The 27,667-nt window shown below is 34.5% G+C and overlaps 1 protein-coding gene and 1 long non-coding RNA gene across 6 annotated transcripts; both read left to right on the top strand.

The window, feature by feature from the left end:
• The first annotated feature begins 413 nt into the window (after window positions 1-413).
• On the top strand, window positions 414-26,198 carry LOC132300200 (uncharacterized). 5 transcript variants are annotated; one of them, XM_059797196.1, is made up of 25 exons: window positions 419-696; window positions 1,387-1,566; window positions 4,610-4,827; window positions 5,711-5,816; window positions 5,898-5,999; window positions 6,132-6,191; window positions 6,298-6,376; window positions 8,148-8,295; window positions 8,939-9,062; window positions 12,402-12,582; window positions 13,027-13,055; window positions 13,319-13,467; window positions 21,020-21,122; window positions 21,339-21,434; window positions 21,562-21,617; window positions 21,718-21,841; window positions 22,649-22,711; window positions 22,816-22,875; window positions 22,961-23,122; window positions 23,644-23,717; window positions 23,794-23,887; window positions 24,446-24,582; window positions 24,680-24,760; window positions 25,371-25,476; window positions 25,839-26,198. In XM_059797196.1, exons 2-25 carry the CDS (start codon window positions 1,390-1,392, stop codon window positions 25,899-25,901), a joined length of 2,592 nt encoding a protein of 863 aa, XP_059653179.1. In that variant the 5' UTR covers window positions 419-696; window positions 1,387-1,389; the 3' UTR covers window positions 25,902-26,198. The 5 variants fall into 5 exon arrangements, 4 of the variants coding, with proteins under 4 accessions (XP_059653179.1, XP_059653172.1, XP_059653181.1 ...); XM_059797189.1 differs by having other exon boundaries at window positions 419-717; XR_009480339.1 differs by lacking the exons at window positions 25,371-25,476; window positions 25,839-26,198 and having other exon boundaries at window positions 414-717; window positions 24,462-24,582.
• LOC132300235 (uncharacterized) lies at window positions 1,564-2,724 on the top strand. Its single transcript, XR_009480355.1, has 2 exons — window positions 1,564-1,624; window positions 1,666-2,724. It is a non-coding gene; the product is annotated as an uncharacterized LOC132300235 (long non-coding RNA).
• Window positions 26,199-27,667: the final 1,469 nt, after the last annotated feature.

Below are 27,667 nucleotides of genomic sequence, written 5' to 3'. Positions count from 1 at the left end.
GATGATTCCATAATTAATTGTGAATAAATGTAGCAAGTATGTCACAATTACATCTCCGAACCAGTAACTCAGTTGGTATAATTTCTCATTTCTTAAAAAAGATGTAATTACATACTTGCATATTCTTGATAAAGTATATATAAAAATTAATAAAGTAGGATTTTGAATAAAGCTGGTATTTTTTTAACTGTAACATGGTTAGAAGTGGATAAGATTTATAGAAATTGGATTTTTTTTTTTTTCATTTCAAATTTTCTTTTTTTATTTTTAAACGTTAGATAAGATAAATATATTTAACGGTCTCTACAATCCGGGTCCTACGGATGAGAAGATGTATAGATGTGATATGCGTTACATTCTGTACACCAACCACGAAGAGATATATGATATATATATATAGATATTGAATAATTGAATATGATATACGGAGTATGTAATTTTTTGCTTCGAAATCAGAGAGCATCAGCATTGTCGTGGCCTCTTTGTTTCCTCTCATCTGCTTTGGAGGACAATACGTCTGCAAGTTTTTGTCTCTTGGTGGGTGTTTGACAAATCTGCATTATTTTTCTGCCCTCTCCATTCTCTAGAGAGAGAAAGTAGCTAGAGAGAGAAAGTAGCTAGTAATTGGTGGAATTATGAGTGAAGTATTCAGGGAATGCTAATAGCTTGAGCTTTGGATCTGCCACAACTTGAAAGGTGTTTGCCTAGCTTTGATAGGTAACTTAAAAACTGTGTGTGTGTGTGTGTATATATATGTATGAAAATATATATAATTCTATTACTAGTAAAATGAATCTAAGTTTTCTAAGTGTTGCAAACATTATAGAATATTTCTAAATTTGTACTTGTGAGAAGCATAGCTGAAAAGTTGATTGTTTTTTTGCTTAATTAATTAGATGAAAATTGCAAAAATGGAAATCAACATTTCCATAAAGTTTTTCATGCAACAATTTTTTTTTTTTTGAACAAACTCTCTCTCCATAATTTCTTTGAACTAAATGCATTTTGAATTAAATTATTTGTACAGTTTTTTTTAAAAAAATATTTGAACAAACTCTCTCTCCATAATTTCTTTGAACTAAATGCATTTTGAATTAAATTATTTGTACAGTTATTTTCCCCTTATTTTTCTCTAAAGAGGCATGCTATAAAAATGAAACATATTTGATATATATTTTCATTTAATTTTCAGTTGTTGATGCATTTTATCTATGCATGGTTTTATCTCTTCCTCTCATTAGTTTTCTTTGCTTTTTGCTTCAAATGCACTTTGACCTCAATTATCTCACACCTTTTTTGTGCTATATATGTGTGTGTGTGTGTGTGTGTGTGTGTTTTTTTTTGTGAATTAATTGGGAAACTGTACTCCATGCATTGTGGCTACAGAAGATGAGGGTAGCTGTTATCGGCGCGGGTATCAGCGGACTGGTTTCGGCTTACTTTCTGGCCAAAGCCGGCGGCGTGGAGGTGGTGCTATACGAGAAGGACGATTACTTGGGCGGCCATGCCAGAACTGTTACTGTTGATGGTGTTGATTTAGACCTCGGTTTCATGGTCTTCAATCGAGTAAGTGATTAAATTCTCAATTATCAAGAAAAAGTAAAAAATAAAATGCAAATAGACGGTTTAAGGAAACACACACCCAGAGTAAGTATATATATTTAGTATGGATAGAATTAGTATTCAACTTCTCTAGTTATTCATCAATATAATATGAAAAAAATATATAATTAATGACATTACGATATGCATTAAGAGATAAAAAAAAATGAGTCTGAGCGGCTGTGGCATTATATCACTAATGTAATTATTTTGAAATTAAGCGATGAATTTCACTGCTCGGATAAAATTTATTATTTAAAGTGTTAAAATTTAAAAATAAATATAATAAAATTGTCTTCTCTCCCAAAGTTGTGGACTTTTTATCTCCTTATCTTAAATTACTTCTTTGTGGTACCAGTATGAGATTGAAAAATCTCTGACAGAGACGTGAACTTCAACTTTTAGCATGATGTGACAATTATTTTAGAATTGGTTTCATATTTGTAGTATAATTTGCGTGGGACACAAATGGAGTCCCAATGGTGGTTTATTTGCCAATTGCTATATGACTAGAGGTTGAATTTATAGTTCGTCCTATGGTTTGATAAGCCGATGTATCGATTAATGTGCGATTCACACGTATTAATTAATTTATATTGATTTTGTCTGATTCTGTTACATCATAAATATTTTATAAAAAAAATTACTTATATACAAAATTTTATTAGAGGTTTTTTGAAATTTATATAAAAGAAAATTGATAATCAAAGGACAATTTGATATAAAATTTTAAATTATAAGAATTTATATGTCAATACTAAATAATTGGGCGTTTGTTGCGCATTTTTAAGTAAAGAATAAAACTTACAACAAAAGCAGATTATTAGGTTGCTTTTGAACTATTAAACTACAATATTTTTATACTTAAACTATTGTTATGGCATGGTTCCAATGGGTCCACTTCCACGGGAATATATGTAGACCTTGGCCTACATCCTGTAACAGAAAGGAAAATTTTATTGAACATTTAATATTTTCAGTCTAAAAATATTAGCATATTAAGGTTTCATTAAAAATAAAAAATAAAAAATTAATACCTAATTTAGATATCATTTACATATGTGTTGATATTCCAATCGGTTAGTGTCTTGGTAAATTAAAAAAAAAAAAAAAAAAATTAAATACTACTTGTATAAACTTGGGTATGTTTAAGGGTGTTTGAAAATCGTTTCCATTTATGTTTTTGTTGCGAAGAAAAATAAGATCATGTTTGGTGAAAAAATATTGCAATTGTTCATGGCTACAATTTTATTGCTAAACAAAACCGTGTCTCTTTTTTAAAACACACAGAATATTCAAATAGTAACAAACATTACCAAATATTACTAAAACATAAATTGCAGTTTACTATATGTTTAGTATATTGAATAAACATAATATTTCAAATTTATAAAGACAAAAATATTCAATTTATGTATATATATGTATGCATATATATTGTCACATTGACACGTCTCACGTTGTCCCCTTATCACCGCACTCCTGTCATGGTCACTATGAGGTTTAGTATAACGTTGTGTTAATGTCATGAATGAAATTGTATTTTATTGAGCTCCCTTTTGTCTTAATAGTTAACCCACACAAATATTTTATTACAGAAGAGTGATATTTAATATAATGTATAACGATTATGTCAATTTAATCCAAACATCTAATTTTGAATATTGATGATTGGGTTAATTGATATTTTGGGAGAGAAGAATGCTAGCTAGATGGCGGAATTTCAATCAAAATCTATTTGGGAAGACATCAAATTCTAAACTGGGTTGATTGATATTTTGAGAGAGAAGAAGGCTAGCTGAGTGGCTGGATTTCAATTTTATTTTAAATAGGTTGTTGAAATGAGGAAGTGAGGGAAGAAGAGTATATTTGAACAGTGTATACATATATATATATATACAAAATCCTGTATAAAGCAAATACAATGTTTTACCCACCATGGTAAGTACTGTTCATTTACAAAAATGGATGAAATGGTTGCACTATGCAACTGAAGGTGATTCTTCACTTGATCAAAATTGCAACTTTATTATTTTTATTTTACGAACTGATATTATATATATATATATATATATATATGAATAAAAAATACAGTTGAGATAGGTGGGACCTATAATGATTTAAGAACTGATTTTATATGTATATATATATATATATTTATATTACTCCCTCTAATAAATATCAAATATTTATTTTGAAAACTGTAAGTCGAGCCGATTTAAGTCACAGTTTTCGAAATGAAAGTCATATTATTAATAAAACAATAATTTCTTTTGATTCCTCGCCACAAATTTATTATTATTATTATTTTTTTTTTCCAACAGTTATAGTGTCATGTCTTTTAAAATATCCAATAATCGAAAACCTGGGCAATTGGAATTTCTCAGTCCCATGTGTGCTACAACCATTTAACTACCGCACATGGGGTGGGTTCGTTTTTTTTTTTTTTTTTAAGTACCCGTGTGGGTTTGAGAGATTTGTGCATCCTATTTCTTCTTCTGAGATGTTCACAATTGGGTTATAATCTGTACATATTTTTATGTATTTTATATTTTGTGTATTCAAAACGTGTCTATATAATTAAGAATGTCCACACATATAAACGCAAAGAATCTCTCTCGGCCACTCTTTTGTACTTGTACCCATTCATTCATTTTTGGATGAGAATTGACTTTGAATCTTTGATATCATGTAACGCTCTATATTGCCTGCTTTGACTCACGATTCTCAAACGGGGGTCTGTGTCCACACGTGCGAGTGCCAATGGCCTCTCTTACAGGTGATTTGGGGCATAACGTTTACCATTCATTTTTTACTTCTTTTCATTCCTTTTTCCTTCTCATTTTTAGACCCAAAACTTTCATTTCCTCCCATTTGTTTCCATCCAAACACCACTATAACTAGAGTCAGAGCATAAAAAATCAATGATTTGTAAAAGGTTTGTTGGTAGTAAACATACATTTGGTTCAGCTCTTGGCCAACTTAACAATGGCGGGTCATTGGGCAGGTAACATATCCAAACATGATGGAGTTCTTCGAGAGCCTTGGAGTTGAAATGGAGGTTTCTGATATGTCCTTCTCGGTGAGCTTAGACAAAGGCCGAGGCTGCGAGTGGGGAAGCCGAAATGGATTGCCCAGTTTGTTTGCACAGAAGACTAACGCATTCAATCCATATTTCTGGCAAATGCTTCGAGAAGTTGTCAAGTTCAAGGATGATGCTATCAAGTAAGTACAAGTCTTTACTCATTGTTAGTTTAACCATCAGTTATTTGTTCACCTAACTCAGCTAATAGGCCTTGAATTCGAAAATTAGGATCTTCAATTTTGGATTGAAGTACACGTGGGGTGTGGTGATTGTAAATTTATCAAAAAAAAAAAATATATATATATATATATAATCCCTTTAAGTAAAAAATAAATCACCTCTGCTATATAAAAAAATTGCAAAAAACTCTTCTTTTTTTTTTTTTATATTTAATTATGCTTATATAAATCTCTAACATTTGAAAATATGGACAAATTGCCTTGGTTAATTTTGATCAATGTTTTTTTTTTGTTATAACTCCAAAATATCCTTAATAATTAGTAGGTCTTTTTTATTTCGTCTTAAGGGTATTTTAGACATTTCAGTTTTCAAATTGACAAGATGCCTTGGGTGGGGTATTTGCACATTCTGTAATTTATGGTTTATGGTTTTTTTTTTTCCTTCCACTTTACCCTTTTGGAAATGATATTATTATGTAACATACTGTTTGACATGGATATTTCACTCGTTTTAAGTCTCTAATGCAATTTAATGAACATAATTGTATAGTTTTGCTTTTGCCTGCTTGGTAGATGTTGGATCAGACATATTTGGATACATATGGTATTGATAATGGTGGTGGTGGTGATATAGCTCAACTAATTTGCACCTTATTGGCTTCTGCATTTTACTTTGACCTTACTAGTGCATATGAACTTGCATGAACTTTGAAGTACTGTGATGCAAATTCAACTCCAAATGACATCTATAAGCATTCTGGATGAACCAACTGATAGTTCATTTTTTCACATGCCGGCCTTTCTTCTTCAAGACCTAGTTATCGATCATTTCGTGCTAATGCAGGTATCTTGAAGTGCTTGACAGCAATTCGGACATTGACCGCAATGAAACATTGGGGCACTTCATAAAGTCAAGGGGTTACTCTGAGTTGTTCCAAAAGGCTTATCTTGTGAGAACACTGAGGGATAAATGTATAGTATATCAATTTTATGTTTTCTACTGAAAACTTATAAATGATAAATTTCTATAGGTTCCAATATGTGCTTCAATCTGGTCCTGCCCTTCAGAAGGAGTAATGGGCTTTTCTGCTTATTCTATTCTTTCATTTTGCCGCAATCATCATTTACTTCAGGTACATTTCATTGTTATCAACCTTTGCGTCGTCATCTAGGATGGTGAACTTATATGCTACTTGGTTTTTTTTTTTTTTTTTTTTATGTCTTAGTATTTTGAAATGTGAAGTTTGTTTTGTTTTATTCGACAGCTCTTTGGCCGCCCTCAGTGGCTTACTGTCAGATGGCGTTCACATAAATATGTCGATAAGGTGATTCTTGTCATTCACTGGATGCATCAAAATTGTCTACTTCGCACCTAGTGATATATTCATGCCTTGTGTTGCTTGTAACTGATTTTGTGGAACTAACAAATAGGTTAGACAAGAGTTGGAGAGTAGAGGTTGTCAAATAAGAACTGGCTGTGAAGTACATTCTGTTTCAACAACTGATGAAGGTGAGTAGTTTTTTCTTTTCTTCTTATCTTTTGGTAGTTAAAATTGTATTATATGCCAAAAATATGATTCGTTTACAAAATATAAAGGAGCATGGCCCCTTATAGAGAGACACCTCCAAACATGACTAAAATAGCCAAGACGAGAATAAAAGAGAGAAGAAAGGACAATGCAAATTGAGTCTGCTCTAACTTCAAGCTCCATTTTCAAACATAGATTCCTATTCAGGTTATATCTGAAATCTTCCTCTAGGGGGACGGGTTGCTCTGACATCAGAGGATATCCCTTTCATCACTTCTGCTGGAGGATTGCTTATTTTCTTACAAGTTTTTGATTCCTTTATTTCTGTAAATGGTGAAACATTGTTGCTAATGTCAATGTTTTAGTGATGCTTAGGAAGTGCCTACATCTTGCATGAATGGCAGTCCATACAGCCTCCTCACTCCAGGATAATCTACTTCTAGTCGTACCACATTTTTCAGCTAGTTATTGACATGTCATATCTTCATTGAGGATAAGTGATCGGCTGACTCCTTTATGTCATCAGATGTAGCATCATTCATAGTCTCCTACTGTCTCAACTTATCTAGAATTGTCAATTTACCCCTTAGCACAAGACACAGAGTAAACCACTGCATATGAGTTCCTAGTGAGAACAATTCTACTACCAACTGTATAAATCTGACCCTTGATTGCTTCCCGTGCTGTCTGGCAAGGAAAATTCCAAATTTGGTGTAGATGTTAGTGTAGCCTTGTCTTCCCTATCAATTGACGAGGGATGATGATGTAGAATTGAGCTAATAATTTGTACTCTTAGAGCAGGAACCTTGAATGGACAATGCAATTGGCCTTTTTCAGAGAACATCTGCAACCTTGGAATTTCTAGAACTGGCTTTATTAAAGACAATCCTCTCTCTGTTGTATTCCATCAGTGAGCTTCTGAAATGCTAGTTAATTAACAAGACGTAGGAATTTTAATTCCCATATCCCGTACAATGCTTCTGATTTTCCTTCTTAGTATGAAAATATTTTCCTAAGCTCAAAGGCAGTCCGGGAATATATTCAAATCCCAAAAGCATCTGCCCCTCGCCAGTATTTTATGAACTCATTTAGTCCTTTAAGGAATCTTGTTGGTCAACGTCCTTTCATTGATTCATTTTCCCAATCCTCGTTCTTCGAAACCCAAGTCCCATTCTTCTTAGGAGTACACAAGGTAGCAGCTATATCTTATTGTAGCGTTTTTCATTATTATTCCATCCATAAAGGTTCTAAAGAGGTTTCAACCTCATTAATTACTTTCTAGATTTGAATTAAAACACTATTCAGTGAATTTGAACAACAAGCATGACTGCTCTAATAAGCTGCACCCTGCCGGCATAAGTAATAGACTTGGCTGCCCAACTTTGAATGTTCTTGGTAATTTTATGTACGGTTTCTTTACAATCCTCAGCCTTGAGTTTTATTTATAACAATGGCCTCGGAAGTACCTAACTGCAAATCTAAGAGCCTCATTCCTGTTTCATTTGTTAATAACATCTTTACTGATTGCTTATCTGAACCAGAAATGTAGATACAATCCTTAGAGAGGTTAGGTTTCGGACTTGACAGTCTGGAGATTTCATTGAGAGATCTGTTTAAGATTTGCTTTCATGCTCTTGCAACATGGGATCTAATATTGAGAAAACTATAGTTTGTGATAAACATAAGCAATTTTAACAGTTTTATAGCTGCAAAATATTTGTATGCAATGTTGAAAGACTTGGCGTTTTGCAGGTTGCAGTATATTTCGGGATGATGGTTCAAAAGAAATGTACGATGGTTGCATAATAGCCGCCCATGCTCCAGATGCTCTGAAAATGTTAGGGAAACAAGCAACATATGATGAAATTAGAATACTTGGTGCTTTCCAGTATGTTTACAGGTACTGTATTACCATTTCCATGCATTTGACAGTTTTGTATTACATTTTTCTAAGATTGCTACCATTTGTGAAAAATCTAGCTAAAGGTTATATATAAAAACCACTCTATTTCTAGGATTGGCTAAGATGGGATAAAATTGAATATTTTCATCCATTTTCTTTTTTCGAGTTAACAGCTACGATTCATTTTTGCTTTGATGAACCTTATTACCAATTTGTACAGCCTGATTGTTTTATCATCCCATACATTTTTATCCACTTGAGATTTTATCTTCAAATCAACTTGTTTTATAAAATTTTATATTTTAAAATTTATTACAAGTTGCAGATTCAATTTGGAGTGTTTTTGTCAATGCTATTAATATGTAGTAAAAAAAAAATTCTCAACTTGAGTTACAAGAAATCCATGGTTGCTACCTTCAGAATTAGGATATATGCAGTCTTCATGTTCACTAGAGTATAAAAGAATGTTAATTTGAAAAGTTTAAAACCAAAAAACAGTTCCTTTTATGGTGTTCTGATGAATTTTCTTTTCTGTTTTGGGATGGATGGGAGTTTGAAAAGATAGTGATTTGCAGCTGATCTTAGTGTTCTTCAGTTTATTCCGCAAAATGCACAATCATTCTTGAACTCTTTATGGCAGTGATATTTTCCTTCATCGTGACAAAAATTTAATGCCCAAAAACCCAGCAGCATGGAGTGCATGGAATTTTCTCGGAACCATGGATAACAAAGTATGTTTGACATATTGGCTCAATGTGCTCCAGGTTTGTAACACTGTTTCCTGTGAATTAGAGTTATATGTACAGGTCACTACGATAATTTACTATTAAATAAGGGGGTTCTAAGGCTTCAAGGCCTTGATTATTTACCTCACATATAGGTGGACAATAGAAACTTTTGGTCACCATTTGTGTTGATGTGTGGAACTGTATAATTACCATAATCTTAAAGAAAAACTATGAAATTCTATATTAGAGTAATTTTTTTCACCATGGGAGTGCCACAATAATGAATGAATATTACTTGAGAGCTTCCACCATATGTACAAATTTTGTTATGGAAGGACTTATTTACTGTTGATAAAATTTAAGATAACATATGGATATATTATATAGGGCAAGAGAAGGCACCTTAACAACAAAGATACCCACAAGCCCACTTTCCTGAAAAGTATTTCTTTTCAAAGGCTCTCAATTTTAAGGCTACATTCTATTCAAGAGGGAAATTGAGAGGTCTTCCCAAAGGACTCATATATAACATCAAAAGTACTCTACCTCGTAGCCACACCAAAAAGCTGAGAAATTTTTACAAAGAGAAAAATGAATGTTTTGGGGAATAAACTTCTTTGTCTTTCCCTTAGGAAGACTTTTTTTTTTCCTTATAATATTGACTATTCTATACAAGGAATGTTTACTGCAATTATATCCTAGTGTCCCTAATTATAAGTAATCAGCAAATCATCTAAATTAGTATGCAATACCTAATTACAAGCAAGCCTACAACTCATCAAATCATCTAACTTGGGTATGCAAATCATCAGCTGGCGAAACTGGCATCAATTTATCAACTATGAAATGGTGACGAGTATTATTCAAGGATTTGGTGAAAATATCTGCAGTTTGAAAATCTGTTGATACATGGGACAAAGTAATGAGATGATCAACATAGGCATCCCGAATGTAGTGACAATCTACCTCTATGTGTTTAGTCCATTCATAAAGTATTGAATTTGTTGTAATCCGTACGGCACTTGTGTTATCAGCATGTAGAGAAGTAGGATTTAACAAGGGAAACCTAATTCATTGAAAAGATGACGAAACGAAACGATTTCAGAACAGGCAGAAGACATGGCTTGATATTCTGCCTAAGTAGAAGATTTGGAACCTCTTTCTTGTTTCTTGTATTTCCATGACATAAGGGAATTATTGAGATACACACACCACCCCATTGTAGATTGACGAGAATCAGGACAACCTGCCCAGTCAGCATCATTATAAGCTGTAAGTTGGAGAGATGAGCCAGATTTATTAAATAACCGACGCTCTGGAGTGTCGAGTAAATAGCTAATGATCTGTTTGACAGTTGCGAGATAAAGATGCCGAGCTTGATGCATAAACTGACTCATCAAATTAACTGCATAGGAAATATTCAGTCTACTAATTGTCAAATAGACCAAGCTCCTAACTAGTCACCTATATGTCATAGGATCAGAAAGTAGTTGTCCTTCATCTTGTTATATTTGACATTAATTTCAAGTGGAGTATTTACTGGAGTCGAGTTCTCCAGTCCAACCAAAGCAATTAGATCTTTGGCATATTTGTGCTGATTAATAAAAATCTCATTAGCTAACCGATGCACTAGTCCTAGAAAATATGTGAGGTTTCCAAGATCGTTCATGTGAAAAGACTGTGTATTGAAGCATGTAGTTGTTGAATGCTTACTATAACAATTCCAGTGATTCTGATGCCCTCCACATATACAAATGGTGATACCAGTTGCACGACGATGAAGAAACATAGAAAGGATCATTTGTACTCTGATTAAAGCCAAATTGATGAAGAGTGTTACCAAAATTTTCAAACATAGAGGGAAAGATTGAGAAGCTGCAATAGCAGCACTGTGTGAATAGTTGTCATTTTGGCCACAGAGCAAAAGTCTCTGCACAATTAAGGCCACGCTCTTGCCAGTTTCTGAGAGTGACCAAAAGAACTTTATATCGATCCAAGGAGCCATCATATCCAAGTTTAACAGAGTGAACCCAATTGCAACCAATTGGTTTGTGGCCAAGAGGACAAGGAACAATGTCCCAAGTACTATGGTTCCTCTCTAAAGCTTCCAATTATTCTAGATGATTTGCATACCCAAATTACATGATTTGATGAGTTGTAAGATTGATTCTAATTAGAGATTGCATGGGGGCAAAAAAAATGCTAGCCTAGTGCATAAGGCTCCCACCACTACAGGGTCTAGGGAAGGTTAGTTGTAAATGCACAAACTATTGGGATATGATTGTTGTAAACATTCCTTGTATAGAATACTCAACACTATAAGAAGAAAGTCTTTCTAAGGGAAAGACAAAAAAAAAAAAAAATTCCCCCAAAAAATCTCTTTGTTCTCTTTATCTTATCATGGTATCAGAGCTTCGTTTGATTCAAAGGAGGTGCTAGGTTTCCTTCAATAAAATACATCATAAAAGGAAAAAGATAGCTATGGTGTCTTGTTTCTAAGGAGTTTCAGCATCTTGGTGGCATAATCTCAGGCTGAGTTGCAGCCAAGAATTGCAATATAGCATCATCTCATGTACTTGTTCATCTTTTCTATTTTGTCCGAGTCTCTTTTGAAGCTTTTAAAATGACATAAAATTCAGAAATCTTGCCCATTAAATTGAATTGGAAGAATTATTTTTCTCGGAGTTTCAAATCTGTATGTTTGTAAAAGGGAAAGAATTGCGCAGACACAGAGAAGGATCAATCCCAAAATAAAAGTTGGGACTGAAATGCTACAATAGATCAGTGGGAATCTAATGATGCCAAGATAATTAGTTGGATTTTTAGCTCAGTAGATTCTCATATTGTACTCAATTGCGGCCTTGTCCCAATGCTAAAGATATGTGGGATAATCTAGAAGATCAACTCTGATACATTCAATGTGGAGAGAGAAGTTTAAATAGAACTTGAATATATGCTAACGAAGATAAAGGTGTCCATCTATATAGTCAGCCTTGGAAAGACTTTAGTAGGAATGCTCTCCCTCTAATTTTTACTATATTAAATAGCCACAATGGCTGCCCCTTAGTTCAAAAGCTTCTTGTAATCAAAATCCACTCAAGGAGGATGTGTTGTCTTTTGTAAATCTGAGTGTGAAAGGGAAGTAGCAAGGCCTAATTCCTAAAAGAAAACCACCACCTAAAATTAATTTAGACTTGTGTGGAAAGCATCAAAATTCTCACCGAAAGATGCATATTGAGTGGCCTAATCAATGAAATATTAAAGAACAAGTTTTAACATATTCTTAAAATTGCCATATAATTTACTGTCTCCCAGGAGTGAGCTCTTTTCTGAAATTAAAATGCTCATTTATTTCATAACCTTCTGAACGTGCAGAACATTGGTGAAACAATGATACCTTATCTGGTAACTCTTAATCCACCTTATACACCTGAGCATACATTGCTTAAGTGGTCAGCTGGTCATCCAGTCCCATCGGTTGCTGCATCCAAAGCTTCTCTTGAGCTTGATCAAATTCAAGGGAAGAGAGGAATATGGTTCTGCGGCGCATACCAGGGTGAGCTTTCTTCCTTGTGGAGAAAAAAGACAAATCATATTTTGTTACATCAGTTTAACTCTTTTTTTCTTGAAGCATATAGTGGTTTCACATTAGAAATCAATTCCTTTGATTTTAAGGGGAACAATTATGTTTCAATGGCCATCTAGATTGCGCAGAAAAAAAAAAAAAAAAAAAAAAAATTCTCAAGGGGAGTACTCTTGTTTTGAACTAATGCACAAGACTGATTAATCATTGTTACTGTCTAACATATGACTTGAACCATACTTTTGAGTGTGTGCATGAAAGAAATACAATGTTTTGATCCAAAGCAGTTATGATATTTTACACTAAATTTCTAAGGCCTATTGTATTTTATGTTTTAAAAAACACTAGTATTCTTCGGGTAAGTTATATAGCGTGTGATTACTGACTCTCTTGCTTCATGTATTGTATTTATTTCAGGATATGGTTTCCATGAGGATGGGCTAAAGGTATCCTGGTTTCTTATTATTAACACAAATAATTGTTGCTTTCAAACACATAACAAGGATTTTAAAAGGAAATGGAAAACATGTACTTGTTTACATCATATTAAGAATAATAAGCCAAGAATTATTGCCTAGGGAAGAATGTTAGCTATTAGCTAACCTCTTGCTCTTAATTGTTTGCTTAATAGATTTTACTTTGTAAAATTAATATAGAAACTCATGTTGTTGGTATTATGTTGCTAACAACTGTTGTATAATTATTGCAGGCGGGCATGGCTGCTGCACATGGTGTGCTTAGAACAACTTGTATTGTTCTGAACAACCCAAAACATATGGTACCTTCTTTGGTAGAAACAGGGGCACGCATTTTTATTACCAGGTTTCTTCAACATTATATCTCCACTGGTTGCCTAAGGTGAGTCCACTCCAATGATAAAATTTTCTATCTTTTCATGTATTTTTTTTCTTCTAATTTTTACTTGTTAAAATGATACATACATGTACTAGAGCTCATCATATCATTTTTTACCACTTTTAAACATGATCACTGTAAAAGTATTTAGTTGGTCATGTATGTAATTTGTCAGTGGGCATGTTGCTGGTTTTTTAGTGCTTTTGGTGGGATGCGTGAGATGTTTTGTTTTCCTGAAAGATCAAAACAAAAAATTTGAGATAATGTAGTCAGTTGTACTCGTTTAACTTTACATAATGATAGTGATTTTCAATTGTACTCGTTTAAATTTATATAATGATGGTATAAGTTAATGGCTTTATCGTCATGGTGTTGAGAAAAATAAAACTAAAGAGAGAAAAAAAGCATGAACTGTTGGCACTATAAATTGGCAGCATGGTGGCAGCCAATTCATCAATGACATGGACAAATTAGAGAACAACAAATGGGCAGTGATATGGCACCAGAATGGCCTGCTGTGCTTAGTCGATGCAAATTTGAAAGATTCTAAGATTTTCTTCACAAGGGACAGGCAGTCAGCCGTCCTAGTCGATGCAATATAAGAGGACCACCATTGATTGAATCCTGAATCTGTGGTTGGGTTTGTTATGAAAGATTGAAACTTAAAACCAAGTTTCAAATGAGTAAATTTGTTGGAGATGTCATTCACATGAGAACCGGCCATGAACTTTACACGCCGATGAAAGTTTTTGTTGAAGGATAGGTATGGAGGCAAGGGTATCATTTGGATTAACCCAAATTGTCTGGCAAACTGACTAGGGTTGTAAAACTCCACCCCCAACCTTGCTATTGAGAGTATTCAAAGGGCCTGTGTTGAAATGAAGGTCTCTGACAAGCAAAAAACTGGCCCACATGGCCATGTGCTCATCAAAGATTTTCTTGGTGGATACGCCAGAGTGGGGAAGCAACCATTGAGATGCTTGAGTACAATTGGAAAAATGGGACGAATTGGCCGATGGTTATGGTTTCACATCCATTGTAAAAGAAAGAGGAACAATCCCCAAACGAGTGAGACCTTGGGACAGCCGATGCATAGCTAACATAAATAAGTGGATCATTGGCCGATGGCCTTACCATAGGGCCAAGTTTAGGGGAATATATTTATAGCAAAATCTGGAACAACAAGAGAGGGCCACCATAGTGGGCAAAATTGGTATTTAAAAGGTCATAAACGCCTTTGTAAAGGTGTGAAAGCACTAAGGGGGCCAAAGCAAGGATAGAAAGGGCAACGGCCACATTCACGAAGTCTTTTGTAACTTGAGCGGTTGGGACACAAAGCAAGAACTTGTTCAACCAGGCCAGCAGAAAGGACGCATGCTCTGATTCATCAACTGGTTGAGTGGGATCCATGGCGGAAGACAAGAATTTTCCATAAGCAGAAGCGACTGATTTGGTTCTAGTGGTTTTGGAAAGGAAAGTAAAAGGGGAATTCTCTTATTTCAACAAACAATTGACTTCAATCCCATAGGATTTGAGTCCTATAAGGTAACTGATGTCTTGGAGTTTGCCATCATATTGCATTTAAGATGTAACGAATTGGTGGTGGTCGACCAACAAAAGACAGCAGCCAAGATTAGGGATCGATCTAGAGCAATATTTGTTTTGCTCAGTTATATGGCGTCATATATGCCTCAGCTCTTCTAAATTTCACCTTTCACAATTGCAACAGGATCAACCTTGATCCTGTTCCAGTTGTGAAAGGTGACATTTGGAAGAGCTTCCATGTATCGTTAGGGTTATGCCAAGTTCTGAAGTGGAAAGAGGGCAAATTGCCGTTCTCACAAGGAGAAAAGTTTTGCAAATATGGTTGGGCATCTGCTGACGGATAAAAATGAGAGAGAAATTGGGGGGCTTCATCAAGGAAGTCCCAAACCTTTGAAATCAGGGGTGACTGGTGAGATCGTAAGTGTCAAGCCGAAACTTACTAGTCGACAAGGTTTTGAGAGATTTCTCAATGACATAGCCATGTGATGATGAATTAGTAGTTGGGGGAGGAAGAGCAGTTTTGGATGAAGATTTCGTCTTCTTGGGAGCCATGGAAGTTGTAGAGGATGATGTTGAATTTTGAAAAAGGAAAACAAGTTCGAAGAGCGAGCTGGAAAGAGAAAAGTGATTTTTGGGGGAAACATGTAACGTATATATATAGCTGGCCTTGGAAGTTGTATTGATGCGATGGGAGAGGAGACGCGCATTAATAAGACAAGGTAAGTTGTGCTATCACCATTTCTTAGGTAATGATTATCTCAAAAGGAAGGTAGTTGGAGGATTAAGAAGGCCTTGGTGTTGCTGATTTGAAATTTGAAAGGAACTTTATCTTGTGAAGTTAAAATTCCAAGTCCGTTATCAATTGGAAGGGCTGATAAGACCTTGAAATTTGGGGGGCCTTTGTTGGCACCAAAATCTGGCAACCATCTCAGCAATGACACAGACCAATAATGAGGTGACAAGTATTACCAACATGGCGCCCTAAGGCTTAGCCATTTGTAAACATTATGGGAAAATAGAAGAGCGACACATGGGCGGTCACAACACTATGATATGGCTGCTAGTTTATGTGAGAAGTGCTACAATTGGAGTCATGGAATTGACTAATTCAAATAGGAGGCAATGTGATAACAAGGAATATACGGTGGGCGGGCCCAAATAATAAGAAGTCAAAAGACGAAAGCAATATGTGTCATATAATGAGTCAATTTTGCTTCAAACTATTGTGCTAATTTAAATTCAAAGAAGGAGAGAATCAAGGAGAAGGAGATTTTCTAGCAGGAAAAAAGGACAACTCAGTTGAAAAGAGTTTCTATAAATATGAGAGATGTATTTCATTCCAACCCGTCAAGCACCACACCACAATGCAATTCAATTTCAATTGACTCAATGTCACCTATCATTCAATTTAATACCAACGATTTGATTTCCTTTTGTTAGCCTACAATGGCCTTTTCCATTCTTGTCAGTTAGTTTCAATTATGAAATCAGTTCCTTTCTAATCAATTCTCGCCATTTAATTTTTTACTTTCCTTTATTTTCAATTCATTCAAGTTTTATGTCAAGCAATTTCCTTTATGCAATTTTCATTATAAGTTATTTTAATGCACTTTATTTTAGTGGCATTGAAATTTTTTTTTATTCACCTTTAAAGTTCCATCTAAGGCAAGAAAGAACCTCGTTGGAAGTTCTTACTATTCCTTCTTCCACATAATCGCTTTAGATCAGCCATTAACCAAAAGGGATAGTTGATGTTCACCAATTTGAGTTTTATATAACTCTGGCACGCCCGCATATCCAATCGACCGCGTGACCTAAATTTCGAGCGAACGTAAATCCAATCAACGGCCTTAGAGTTCTTTGGTTGCGGCATTGTAACTTTTTTTAACACCAAGTGGGGGGTACCAGATTTATCTTTGCTTGGAATTTGGCTCACGCGGTCGATTGGATTTGCGAGCGTGTCATAGCATTCATGCTAATTGGCGCCATAGCATTCATAATTGCCCTAGCCTTATTCTAGTCAATCTCTATTCCTCTTTGATGTATTAAAAACCCCAAGAAGTTCCCGGTTGCAACTCCAAAGGAACATTTCGATGGATTCATCTTTAACTTATGAGCCATCATCCTCTCAAAGGCCAATTTCATTTCAATGGATTCATCTTCAACTTATGAGCCATCATCCTCTTAAAGATCAATTTCAAATGGAACTTCTTGGGGTACATCAAAGTGGAATAGAGATCGACCAAAATAAGGTTAGGGCAATTATGAATGCTTTGGCCCCAACCGGCATGAATGTTATGGCACGCCCGCAAATCCAATCGACCGCGTGAGCCAAATTCCAAGCGAACATAAATCCAATCAATGGCCTTAGAGTTCTTTGGCCACAGCATTGCAGCCTGCAAATTTATGTTCGCTTGCTGTGGCCAAAGAACTCTAAGGCCATTGATTGGATTTATGTTCGCTTGGAATTTGGCTCCAATGGTAGATTGGATTTACGGGCGTGTCAGAGTTATAAAAAACTCAAATTGGTGAACATCAACTATCCCTTTTGGTTGATGGCTGATCTCAAGTGATTGTGTGGAAGAGAGAATAGTAAGAACTTCGAATGAGGTTCTTTCTTGCCTTAGATGCAAGTACTTTAAAGGTGAATAAAAAAAAATTGCAATGCCAGTAAAATAACTTATAATGAAAATTGCATAAAGAAAATTGCTTGGCATAAAACTTGAATGAATTGAAAATAAAGAAAAGTAAAAAATTAAATGGTGAGGATTAAATTGAAATTAACTGACAAGAATGGAAAAGGTCATTGGAGGATAACAAAAGGAAATCAAATCGCTGGATTAAATTGAATGATTGGTGACATTGAGTCAATTGAATTGCTTTTTTGTGGTGTGGTGTTGGACGGGTTGGAATGAAATACATCTCTCCTATTTATAGAAACTCTTCTCAACTGAGTTGTCCTTTTTTCCTGCTCAAAAATCGCCTTCTCCTTGATTCTCTCTTTCTTTGAATTTAAATTAGCCCAACTGTTTGAAGCAAAATTGACTCCTTATATGACACATATTGCTTTCCTCTTTTGATGACTACTTATTTGGGTCCAGTGTATCTTCCTTGTTATCACATTGCCCCCTCTTTGAATTAGTCAATTCCGTGGCCCTAATTGTAACACTTCTCACATAAATTAGCAGCCATATCATAGTGTTGTGACTGCCCATGTGTCGCTCTTCTATTTGCTGATAATGTTTCCAAATGGCCAAGCCTTAGGGCACCATGTTGGTAACACTTGTCGCCTCATTATTGGTCCATGTCACTGCTGAGATGGCTGCCAGATTTTGGTGCCAACAAGTATAAAGTCCCATACTTTGTTACCTTTAGTGGAGAAGACAATCTACTGTAGAACAGATGGCCTATTCATAGTTTACCAAAAGGGAAACTAGAAATGAAATAGGCCTCATAGAAGAGAAGTATAGTAAGAACTCTTCTAAGAGCATCTCTAACCGTTGTGTATATATATTTGTGTAAATATGATGTGTCAGAATAGATTTACACAAAAAAAATTATACTCCCTATTTTAGCTCCAACAATTGTTTTATATCTTTTGTATAAAAAAATATCCCCCAATAACAACCAACCATTTGCCATGCCTAAAGCGCTACATAACATTTACAAACCTACTTGATTTACTTTACTTTTTCGTAATTAAACCTCACGTCCCAATCCTCCTCAATTAGGAAAAGAATAATAATTCCCCTTATATTTCACTTTCCCATCCCCCCGCCACCAGAATTCTAACTTAATAACAAATAATAAAATAAGATTCAAGTATGTAGAAACTACAGCAACCAAAAATATGCAACAACAATTGCGATTGAATTGACTAATCACCAAAAAAGAAAAAAGAAAAAAAATTGTATAACTGTATCAAACAACAATTATATAAAATCGTGATTAAAATATATATCTAATCTTTGGCTTGTACATATTTATCTCATTAGAATAGAATGTAAAAGGATAAAAAATCTAAAAAAAACCCTAGAATCTATGGCAATGATTGCAGAAGATAAGATGAAACGAAAGTAATGAATCAAACTATTTTTATTAAAAATAAAAAATAAAAGATGGTCGAACCTTTTATTAAAAATAAAAAAATTAAAAGATGGTCGAATCGTTCTTACCTTGCCGCCAGCTGCAGATTCTTCTCTATGGTGCTCTAAAAGTGGGAAACAAAGAGGCGTAAAGGAATGAGAGAGAAGAAAGAGAACCGCGAGTGGGAAAGGGGGAGGAGAGAGAAAATATGCTTACGTGGCTGTGTAAAAGGGCCGTGTAAAATACAGAACCCTTTTACATATTGGTGATGTGGCAATGTATCTTAACAGACTACTAAAGATGGAAAAAATTTATAAATCATATGTGGCAGTGTATATTTTATACAAAAGAGTTTTTTAACAGACCGCTGGAGATGCTCCAAGGGCACATATTATAGAGACCCAAATTATGAGGTATTTCCTTCTTTATTTGAATACTATTATTCTGTTGTAATATTTCAAGCCTACTTCCTTTCTCTTGCTGACATGTCAATAGCCCTTTTGAATTGGTCAACCTTTAGTTGCTTATTTTAAGCACTTTCCTTCTTCTCTTGTTGACATGTCATTGGGCCTAACCAATTAGTCAAGTTTTAGTTGTTAAACTTCAGCAACCATCCATATTTAATAGGTACTCAAATATTATTTCACTATGGCACACAATTCTTCTTCATGCCTTATTATTTGCTTTCCACGTCATAACTTATATGGCAGGCCATTGTGGTGCCATATCACTGCCCATTTGTTGCTCTCTAATTTGTCCATGTCATTGATGAATTGGCTGCCAAATTATGGTGCTGACAGTTTGTGCTTCGTTTCTGTCTTTAGTTTTATTTTTCTCAACACCATGACGATAAAGCCATTAATATTATTTTGTAAATTTAAATGAGTACAACCAAAGAATATAACGTGTTGAAACTCTACGGCCTACATCCACCAACAACAAGGCCCAAACAGCTACATTTCTTTCATTGTATTCTCTTAATTTTGTTTACAATGACCACCTCTATTTATCGGTGAAAGAGTACAAACATTTGATCAATATGATATATCCTAAAATCAATACCATGAGTCACTCCGATCAATATTCTTATTAAAGGCTTAAATCACTCCTATTATGATATTCTCTAACACAAGGTAGATGGAAGCCAAGGATTCGTATGACAATCCAAATTCTACAAACTTGTCACTGGTTATAGTTGTCTGCTGTGTTACGGGGACTATACTTGTCGTGGTTGTATATATTGGAATATATATATGTTGTTTTTGAATTCATAGAATGTGTCTATGTATCAATACTCAATATTTGGACACATTTCCTTGTACTACTAAGGTTTGAGATTCAGGAAGATTCGACACTTGATCATAGGAGAGATTTAGGTAGACCCGACACTTAAATATCAATACTAAATATTTGGACACACGCCTGCACCCAATACTCGTACTTGAGTTCATGTAACATCGGTTGTCTGGTTGCATTATTCATGCACTATAAGTATTAGTTTTGCTATAAAATTTAAATTTAAATTACTGAAACTTCTGTTTTCAAGATTTTCCTTTCTTTTCCCCCGTCTCTTGCTGCTACAAGCCAACTACATGATACCCAACCATAGCTTTTGTTAAAGTGTCAGTCCAAATTGGCAAATTTCTTGAAACTTTTTCCTACATCTGCACTTTTTGACCACCACTCCAATAGAATTTCATATTCCATTGTGGAAATTTTTAGCTTTATTGTTCGTGTTGTGCACGTCCATACCATCTTGCTCTGCTTTTGCTTTATTTACTCATTTCTGAATCAAATTTCATGTGCTCTTTCTTAGTTTCTCACTCCTCCTGGTATTGGAACGATTTCTTTGAATTCTACCATGGAATCTAGTTAAATTTTTAAAAGGAGATATGTTGATTTCATTTACTTTTTGGCTCCCTAGTTTATTGGAGGAAGGAGGTACAATTTTTACCTTTGAAGGAACAAGAAAGAAATGTCCTCTTAAAACTTCTCTGAAAGTTCACAATCCACAATTTTACTGGAAGGTATGTGACCACTCTATATGTTTTAAATTTCTTTTAACAGGGCTTGTCACATGTAGTTGAAGATTAAAAAAAACTAGACTAAGAAATGGAATTAATATATATATATATATATATATATATATATATGAAACGAACTGGCCAAAAATATAAATGGTGATTAAATTTAAGTACGTATTATGTGACATGTGAATTTCTCACTTATAATTGTTTTGGCAGGTTGCTACACGAGCTGATTTAGGCCTTGCAGATGCATATATTAATGGAGATTTTTCTTTTGTTGATAAAAATGAAGGTCTTCTGAATCTTTTCATGGTAATAATGTGGATTTGAGTTTAGGGGTGGAATACTACAACCATGCTCAGTTTTCTAGCCACTTTGGGCTTACTCAACTAATTCCTCCTTTCTCTTGGTGTTTAAGTTCCTGAATTCTTTTCTGTAGATTTTTATTGCCAACAGAGATTCAAGAATTTCTGTCTCAAGGTCTAATAGTAAAAGGTAATTATTATTTGAACTGGCTATTCTGTCATAGGGATTAATAACTTTCGGTGATCTCCTTAATTTAAGTACTTGAGTTTCCATACTATTTTGGCTTTAGGGGCTGGTGGACACCATTGTTTTTCACAGCTGGAATTGCATCGGCAAAGTATTTTCTCCAGCATGTTTCAAGGCAAAATACTCTTACCCAAGCTCGCAGGAACATCTCTCGGCATTATGACCTGGTATTGAATATATCAACCCATCAATTGATGACTTTATATGCTTTCTTTCAGTAAGTTAAGAGAAGCACTTGGCCGATGTTTATAACCATATGATATTTGTCTGCAGGCTTGTAGTTATGTTTCAAAATTTTAGTTGTATGATGATTTAACTGTCCTTCAAAGATGAGAATTGTTACAGCTTTAGCTTTGAAATGAAGGAGAATTAATTTGAGATAGTGAGTAATGTGAAACTTGAATCAAGACATTTTTATGATAAGCTCATACCATAAAAGAATGATAATAAATAAATGTAAAAGAATAAACTCAAAAAAATGTACGTTTCACTACTACATACTCTCACCCATGAAATGCAATAGTTAATATGAAAAAGCATATATAAATGTGCTCTCGAACTTTGGGCATGTTAAAGTACTCACAAAAAATATACAATAGGATAATTAATATGATATCTCGTAGTTTCTCAAAGGGAGAGAAATTTGGAATTGGGATCCAGGGTGGGATCAGGGAACAACTTGTAATCCGGTTTCTAATCATGGATTTCTACCTTCAGTTTAGAAATTCCGTTTGTTGATCTAGATGTGTTTTATTAAGTAGAAGAATTTTATGGACTGGTCTTTCGACAGACTTTGTTGTCTTCAATTTGCATCAGATCTTACCTGTTTTTATATGCGTGATTTACATGCACCAACTTCAATTTACTTTTCCTAAAATTGTTCTTATCATTTCTGTTTGATATCATATTATTGCAAGTACTTATGGTACACAGAGTATAAGCTGACAAATTGTTTTTGGTTTCTTGTTATGTAGAGTAATGAACTTTTTGCTCTGTTCCTGGATGAAACAATGACATACTCTTGTGCAGTATTTAAGGTCCGGATTTCAATCTCTTCATTATTTGTTGATCTTTGACAATAAAATTCGTCACAAGGTTGTTAAATTTTAAATACTCTCATTTCCATGTTGAATTTTGATAGTCTGAGAGTGAAGACTTGAAAGTTGCACAGATGAGAAAAATCTCTCTACTTATTGAAAAGGTGAGGCTGTCTATAACATTTGCTTCATTTTCCATGCAAATTTCACAGTAAAATGATTTTATTTTAACTTACCTGACCGATCTAGGCAAGAATTAGTAAGAAGAATGAAATTCTTGAGATTGGGTGCGGTTGGGGAAGTTTAGCTATTGAAGTTGTCAAACGAACTGGATGCAAATATACTGGCATCACCCTATCGGAGGAGCAACTGAGATATGCAGAAATGAGAGTCAAGGAAGCTGGCCTTCAGGTGATTAGTTTCTTCTTAACTAAACGTGAATACGCAAGCATAATGCACATTAATTTGCATCTGAAATGATGGAATCATCCACCATAATCCTTTCTTTTCTGGCTCCTTAATGTTGGATATTGATCATTCACATCGAAAGGAATATGATGATCATCAGAGTGAGAGAACATAAGTATCTGTTACGATATGGAATTGCCGAGACTAATAAGGCCTAAAATTAGATACACCACCACAATCCCGGGAAGGCCAGATAGAAACTTGTTGACAATTTTTGGCCACAAAAGTGTAATATCTTGATCAAACTTAAGGGGCTGAAAATGTTACAAAATAATTTGCAAACATCTCAAACTGTATGATCTTCTCATTCTACTAACTGATATTTTGGTGACTAGCTAGCTGCAAAAATGCATGCATGTCTGTAGCTGATCACTATGTCTTTTCATTCCATTCGGTATCTTGTTACCTTTAAGAAAATTGTTTCTGTTAAGTCTCTTATTATTTTAAATGGACTTGGCTCTCAGGATCGAATAAGATTTCTTCTTTGTGACTACCGCCAATTGCCCAGCACCCACAAATATGACAGGATTATTTCTTGGTGAGTTCATCTCCAAATTACATCAGATCACGACAAGTCAAATGAACGCGCTTATCTGATTGATAACTGTTTACAGTGAGATGATAGAAGCTGTCGGCCATGAATACATGGAGGATTTCTTTAGTTGTTGTGATTCAGTATTGGCAGAAGATGGACTTTTTGTTCTACAGGTAAAGATAATACAAAAAATAAAAAATAAAGAGGAAATTGATGTCATTCTACAATTCTTCTATCGGAACCTATATTCCTTTTAGCATGCGTTTCTCTTGCACATTACCTTGCACTCTTCTTCCTCGACCATTGTACTTTTCCGCCCTTTTTAGCTTGCGTTTCTCCCATACAATATCAAATTCTAAAAGGGTGTTTGAGATGGAAGATAGAAATCAGATCGGTGCATTGACTTCACAAATGATCTAAAAGGAATCTGCTTTGTTTCTGTGATAACATTTAAATGTTTTTTGTTTCTCGACACTTCCTTAAATTAAGTACACCTAGGGATGACTTAACTTATTTTTATACAAAAATTTGATTATAGTGATTCCTACTACTGGATTCTCAACTTTGTGTTTTGAAAATCAATGTAAAGCCAGCTGATTAGTATAACCTCTAAGCTTCCTAACAAATGGAATTGGAAAATAAAATAAAATCGGTTCATTAAATTAGCAATGCTGATTTAACATAACATTCAGTGATTTGCTAATAGTTTAGAGTTGTTGATTTTTCCTTAGTTCATATCAATACCAGATGAACGGTATGATGAGTACAGGCGAAGCTCGGATTTCATAAAGGAATATATTTTCCCCGGTGGATGCCTGCCTTCATTGAGTAAAATAACATCAGCCATGACTGCTGCATCCAGACTTTGGTAAAGACTAACTTTGTCTGTTTAAATATATATGGTAGGCGTATCGTTTTTCTTCAACTTCTTTTCAGAAAAATTTACCAAAGTGCTCTACCTGCAGTGTTGAGCACCTGGAAAATATAGGGATTCATTACTACCAAACACTAAGATGCTGGAGGAAAAGCTTCATGGAGAACCAGAGGTAAAATAAATTAGTCTCGTATTGTCAATAAAGAAATTGTGCAAACATGATTAAAAGTAGCATAATTTTATTTAAGGATTTCGAGGTCTGACACCAAACTACATCACCTCTTATTTTACTATTTCATTTGTGATTAAAAAAAAAATTAAAATTAAATTAAAAAAATAAACAAATAACAAGTGATGCAGTAGGTCAAAATCTATCTCAAATAACTTGAGAAGCTTCATGTAGTATTGTTTGTACAAGGAAGAATTATGCAGTCAAACTATGTTTATACATTTTCTCGGTATATGAGATTATGAGCTTAGTAAATAATTTCTACATTTCTTCAAAAATTATTGAGCATTGTTAGACTAATTGCATGTGTTAGATCACCATAATAAATTTCCAGGTTTATCAGGACTATGATCCGTGCAGGCTTAGATATTCCATTAACATCCTTTCAATGATGAGAAGTGCACAATTTTTTTTTTTTTTTAATTTCTGTGTCATTTGGCACTGTAAACACATCTTCTACGCATTAAATTATTACAAATTTGTATATATATGAAATAAAGTTCTCGAAAAATCCTAGATATTGATTATTTGACATTAATACTTGTGTTCTTAGCAAAATTCTTGCTCTGGGATTCGACGAAAAGTTCATCCGGACATGGGAGTACTATTTTGATTATTGTGCAGCTGGTTTCAAGACTCGTACGCTTGGAAATTATCAGGTTATATCTCCATTCTATGTCTGCACATTGCTTGATTATGATCTATGCTTTAATAAGTGGAAACAATATGAATTCTCCTCTAATAAATCAGTGGTCACAAGGATGTACCACTCTAGTTGATAAATATGAATCAACAAGTTTGTTGGTGTTAAAATAAATTATGGTAATCATCGAGAAAGTATACAATACCCAGGGGGTATTTTGACACCTTGAAAAATGATAAGAGTTTTCATTTGGAGGGGTATCCCGTTTCAAAATATCCCCATGTATTGTATATTTTCTCGTAATCAACGAGTGAGATCGGTTACATTAAATTTTTAACATTGGAACATGTTGAAAAGATTTGTTGCCCTCCTGTGTAGGTTGTATTCTCACGCCCCGGCAATGTCACTTCTTTTGCTGATACTTATGAACATGTCCTTTAGAGAGAGAGGGATCAAACCTCTGCCTTCGGATTATGGATTGTTCCTCAGAAGATTAATCAATCACATTCGTGAAAGGCTGACAATTTCACTGTTTCATTCATTGAATTATCATTTTTTTTGTTTGTGAGAAGACTTCGAGTTTAATGTACACAATGCATTTGTACAAAATTGTACCATTGCATTTTTATTTATTTTTTGACTAATTGATACATGATCATATTGATCAATATTAACATCAACCAGATCTCTAAGTTACATTTGAAATATGACTATTGCTTTTTTTCTTTTCTTTTTAAACTACTGGTGATCTTTGACACACGAGAGACTACAAGTTAAACCTTGAATATTTGTAATTACTTGCAAACCACACATCCCTTAAACCGAAATGGTTTTGGCCCGGTGAGAGTCAACCTAAAACGGTCCCATTTACAATTTGCTCCGGGCTAAGCCCTAATAAATAGGGCGACCCATGAGCCTATGGCTTCAACCGTTTGTATGGATGATGCACAATTGCAAAATATTAGGGTTTTTTTTTATATTTTTTTATTATTATTATTTTTTTATATATATATATTTTAGAACTAGGACCACCCATGCATGAGCCTATGGCTTCAACTGTTTGCACGGATGATGCACAATTGCCCAATATTAGCCTAACGGCACTAACAAAGCAACACATCACAAGCCCGCACAGACCACAAAAACCAAGAACCACAAACACTGACAAAATAAAGCCAACTCCAGACAAACCCATTACCAAGCTAGGTAACGACATCAGTCGTGATAAGAACCTAAAGCTTAAAAGGTACCTCGAGCGCTGACGGGCACCCATCAAAAGCACTAGGTGAGCATAGATTTGACAGAATAGCCCAAAAGTCAGCCCAATACTAGGTTGAGTATGTGCAATGGTGGAAAAAAGAAATACAATTGACCATCTTGAGATTGCATGTCGTAAAGTCTTAAATAGCCACTTTTTTTCATGAGTTCCTATCTTGATCAGGCACGAAAAAATACAAAGTGCGTAAGAACATTTAAATATATCCCAAAAAAGAGGTCAAGCTTGAACACTTATCCAGTTTCGAGAAGAGTCTTTTGCTATATTAGAGCATCATAGAAAAGCCTTTTTTTCTTTTTCTTTTTTTCCTTCTTTTGGTGAACAATAATCTGAAAAGGTAAGTGAATTTCAATCACATTCTTGAATGGGTTCTATCGGAAAGCAATGATCTCTTAATCACCGGTGAGCAAGAAACTTTCTCCACTCCACGCATGCTAACCATTGGATATGATTTAAGTGTAAAAACCGTAATTACCAACAAAAAAAATAAAAATCATAACCAACGGTTACCAGTGAGCAAGAGATCATTCCTATTCTGTTGGAACCATTCAAATTTATCTCGTAGTAAGAAACAAAAAGTTACTGCAACAAGTATGCAACTACGACAAACATGCATAAATGAAAAGGTCACCCACCACCAGCGTGCAATGCAAGTTCTCTTGAAACATCAGGGCTTCCCGACAACCCAAGGCTAAAGATGATGTTTAACAGATGACCAAAAAAATTTGGCTTATTTCCTGGACAAACTTTAATTAAATGTCTAAATACATAGCAGGAAGTCACATTTTCCTTCATCTGAAAACGTTTGCAAAATACTTTTAATAGTGACTTTTCTGCTACGTAAAACAGCGCATTTATATGTGGATATGCAGCCTAAATTATTAGTTTCACACTGAAATTATAAAGTGAATTATACCCAACTGCTCTTATT

The sequence above is a fragment of the Cornus florida genome, unplaced genomic scaffold (assembly GCF_030987335.1).
Source record: "Cornus florida cultivar Cherokee Brave unplaced genomic scaffold, ASM3098733v1 CherokeeBrave_3.0.0_Hap2_Chr01, whole genome shotgun sequence".
Classification (NCBI taxonomy): Eukaryota; Viridiplantae; Streptophyta; class Magnoliopsida; order Cornales; family Cornaceae; genus Cornus; species Cornus florida.
Note: the sequence above shows the minus strand (reverse complement) of the source record. Positions and strands in the feature narration are given on the sequence as shown.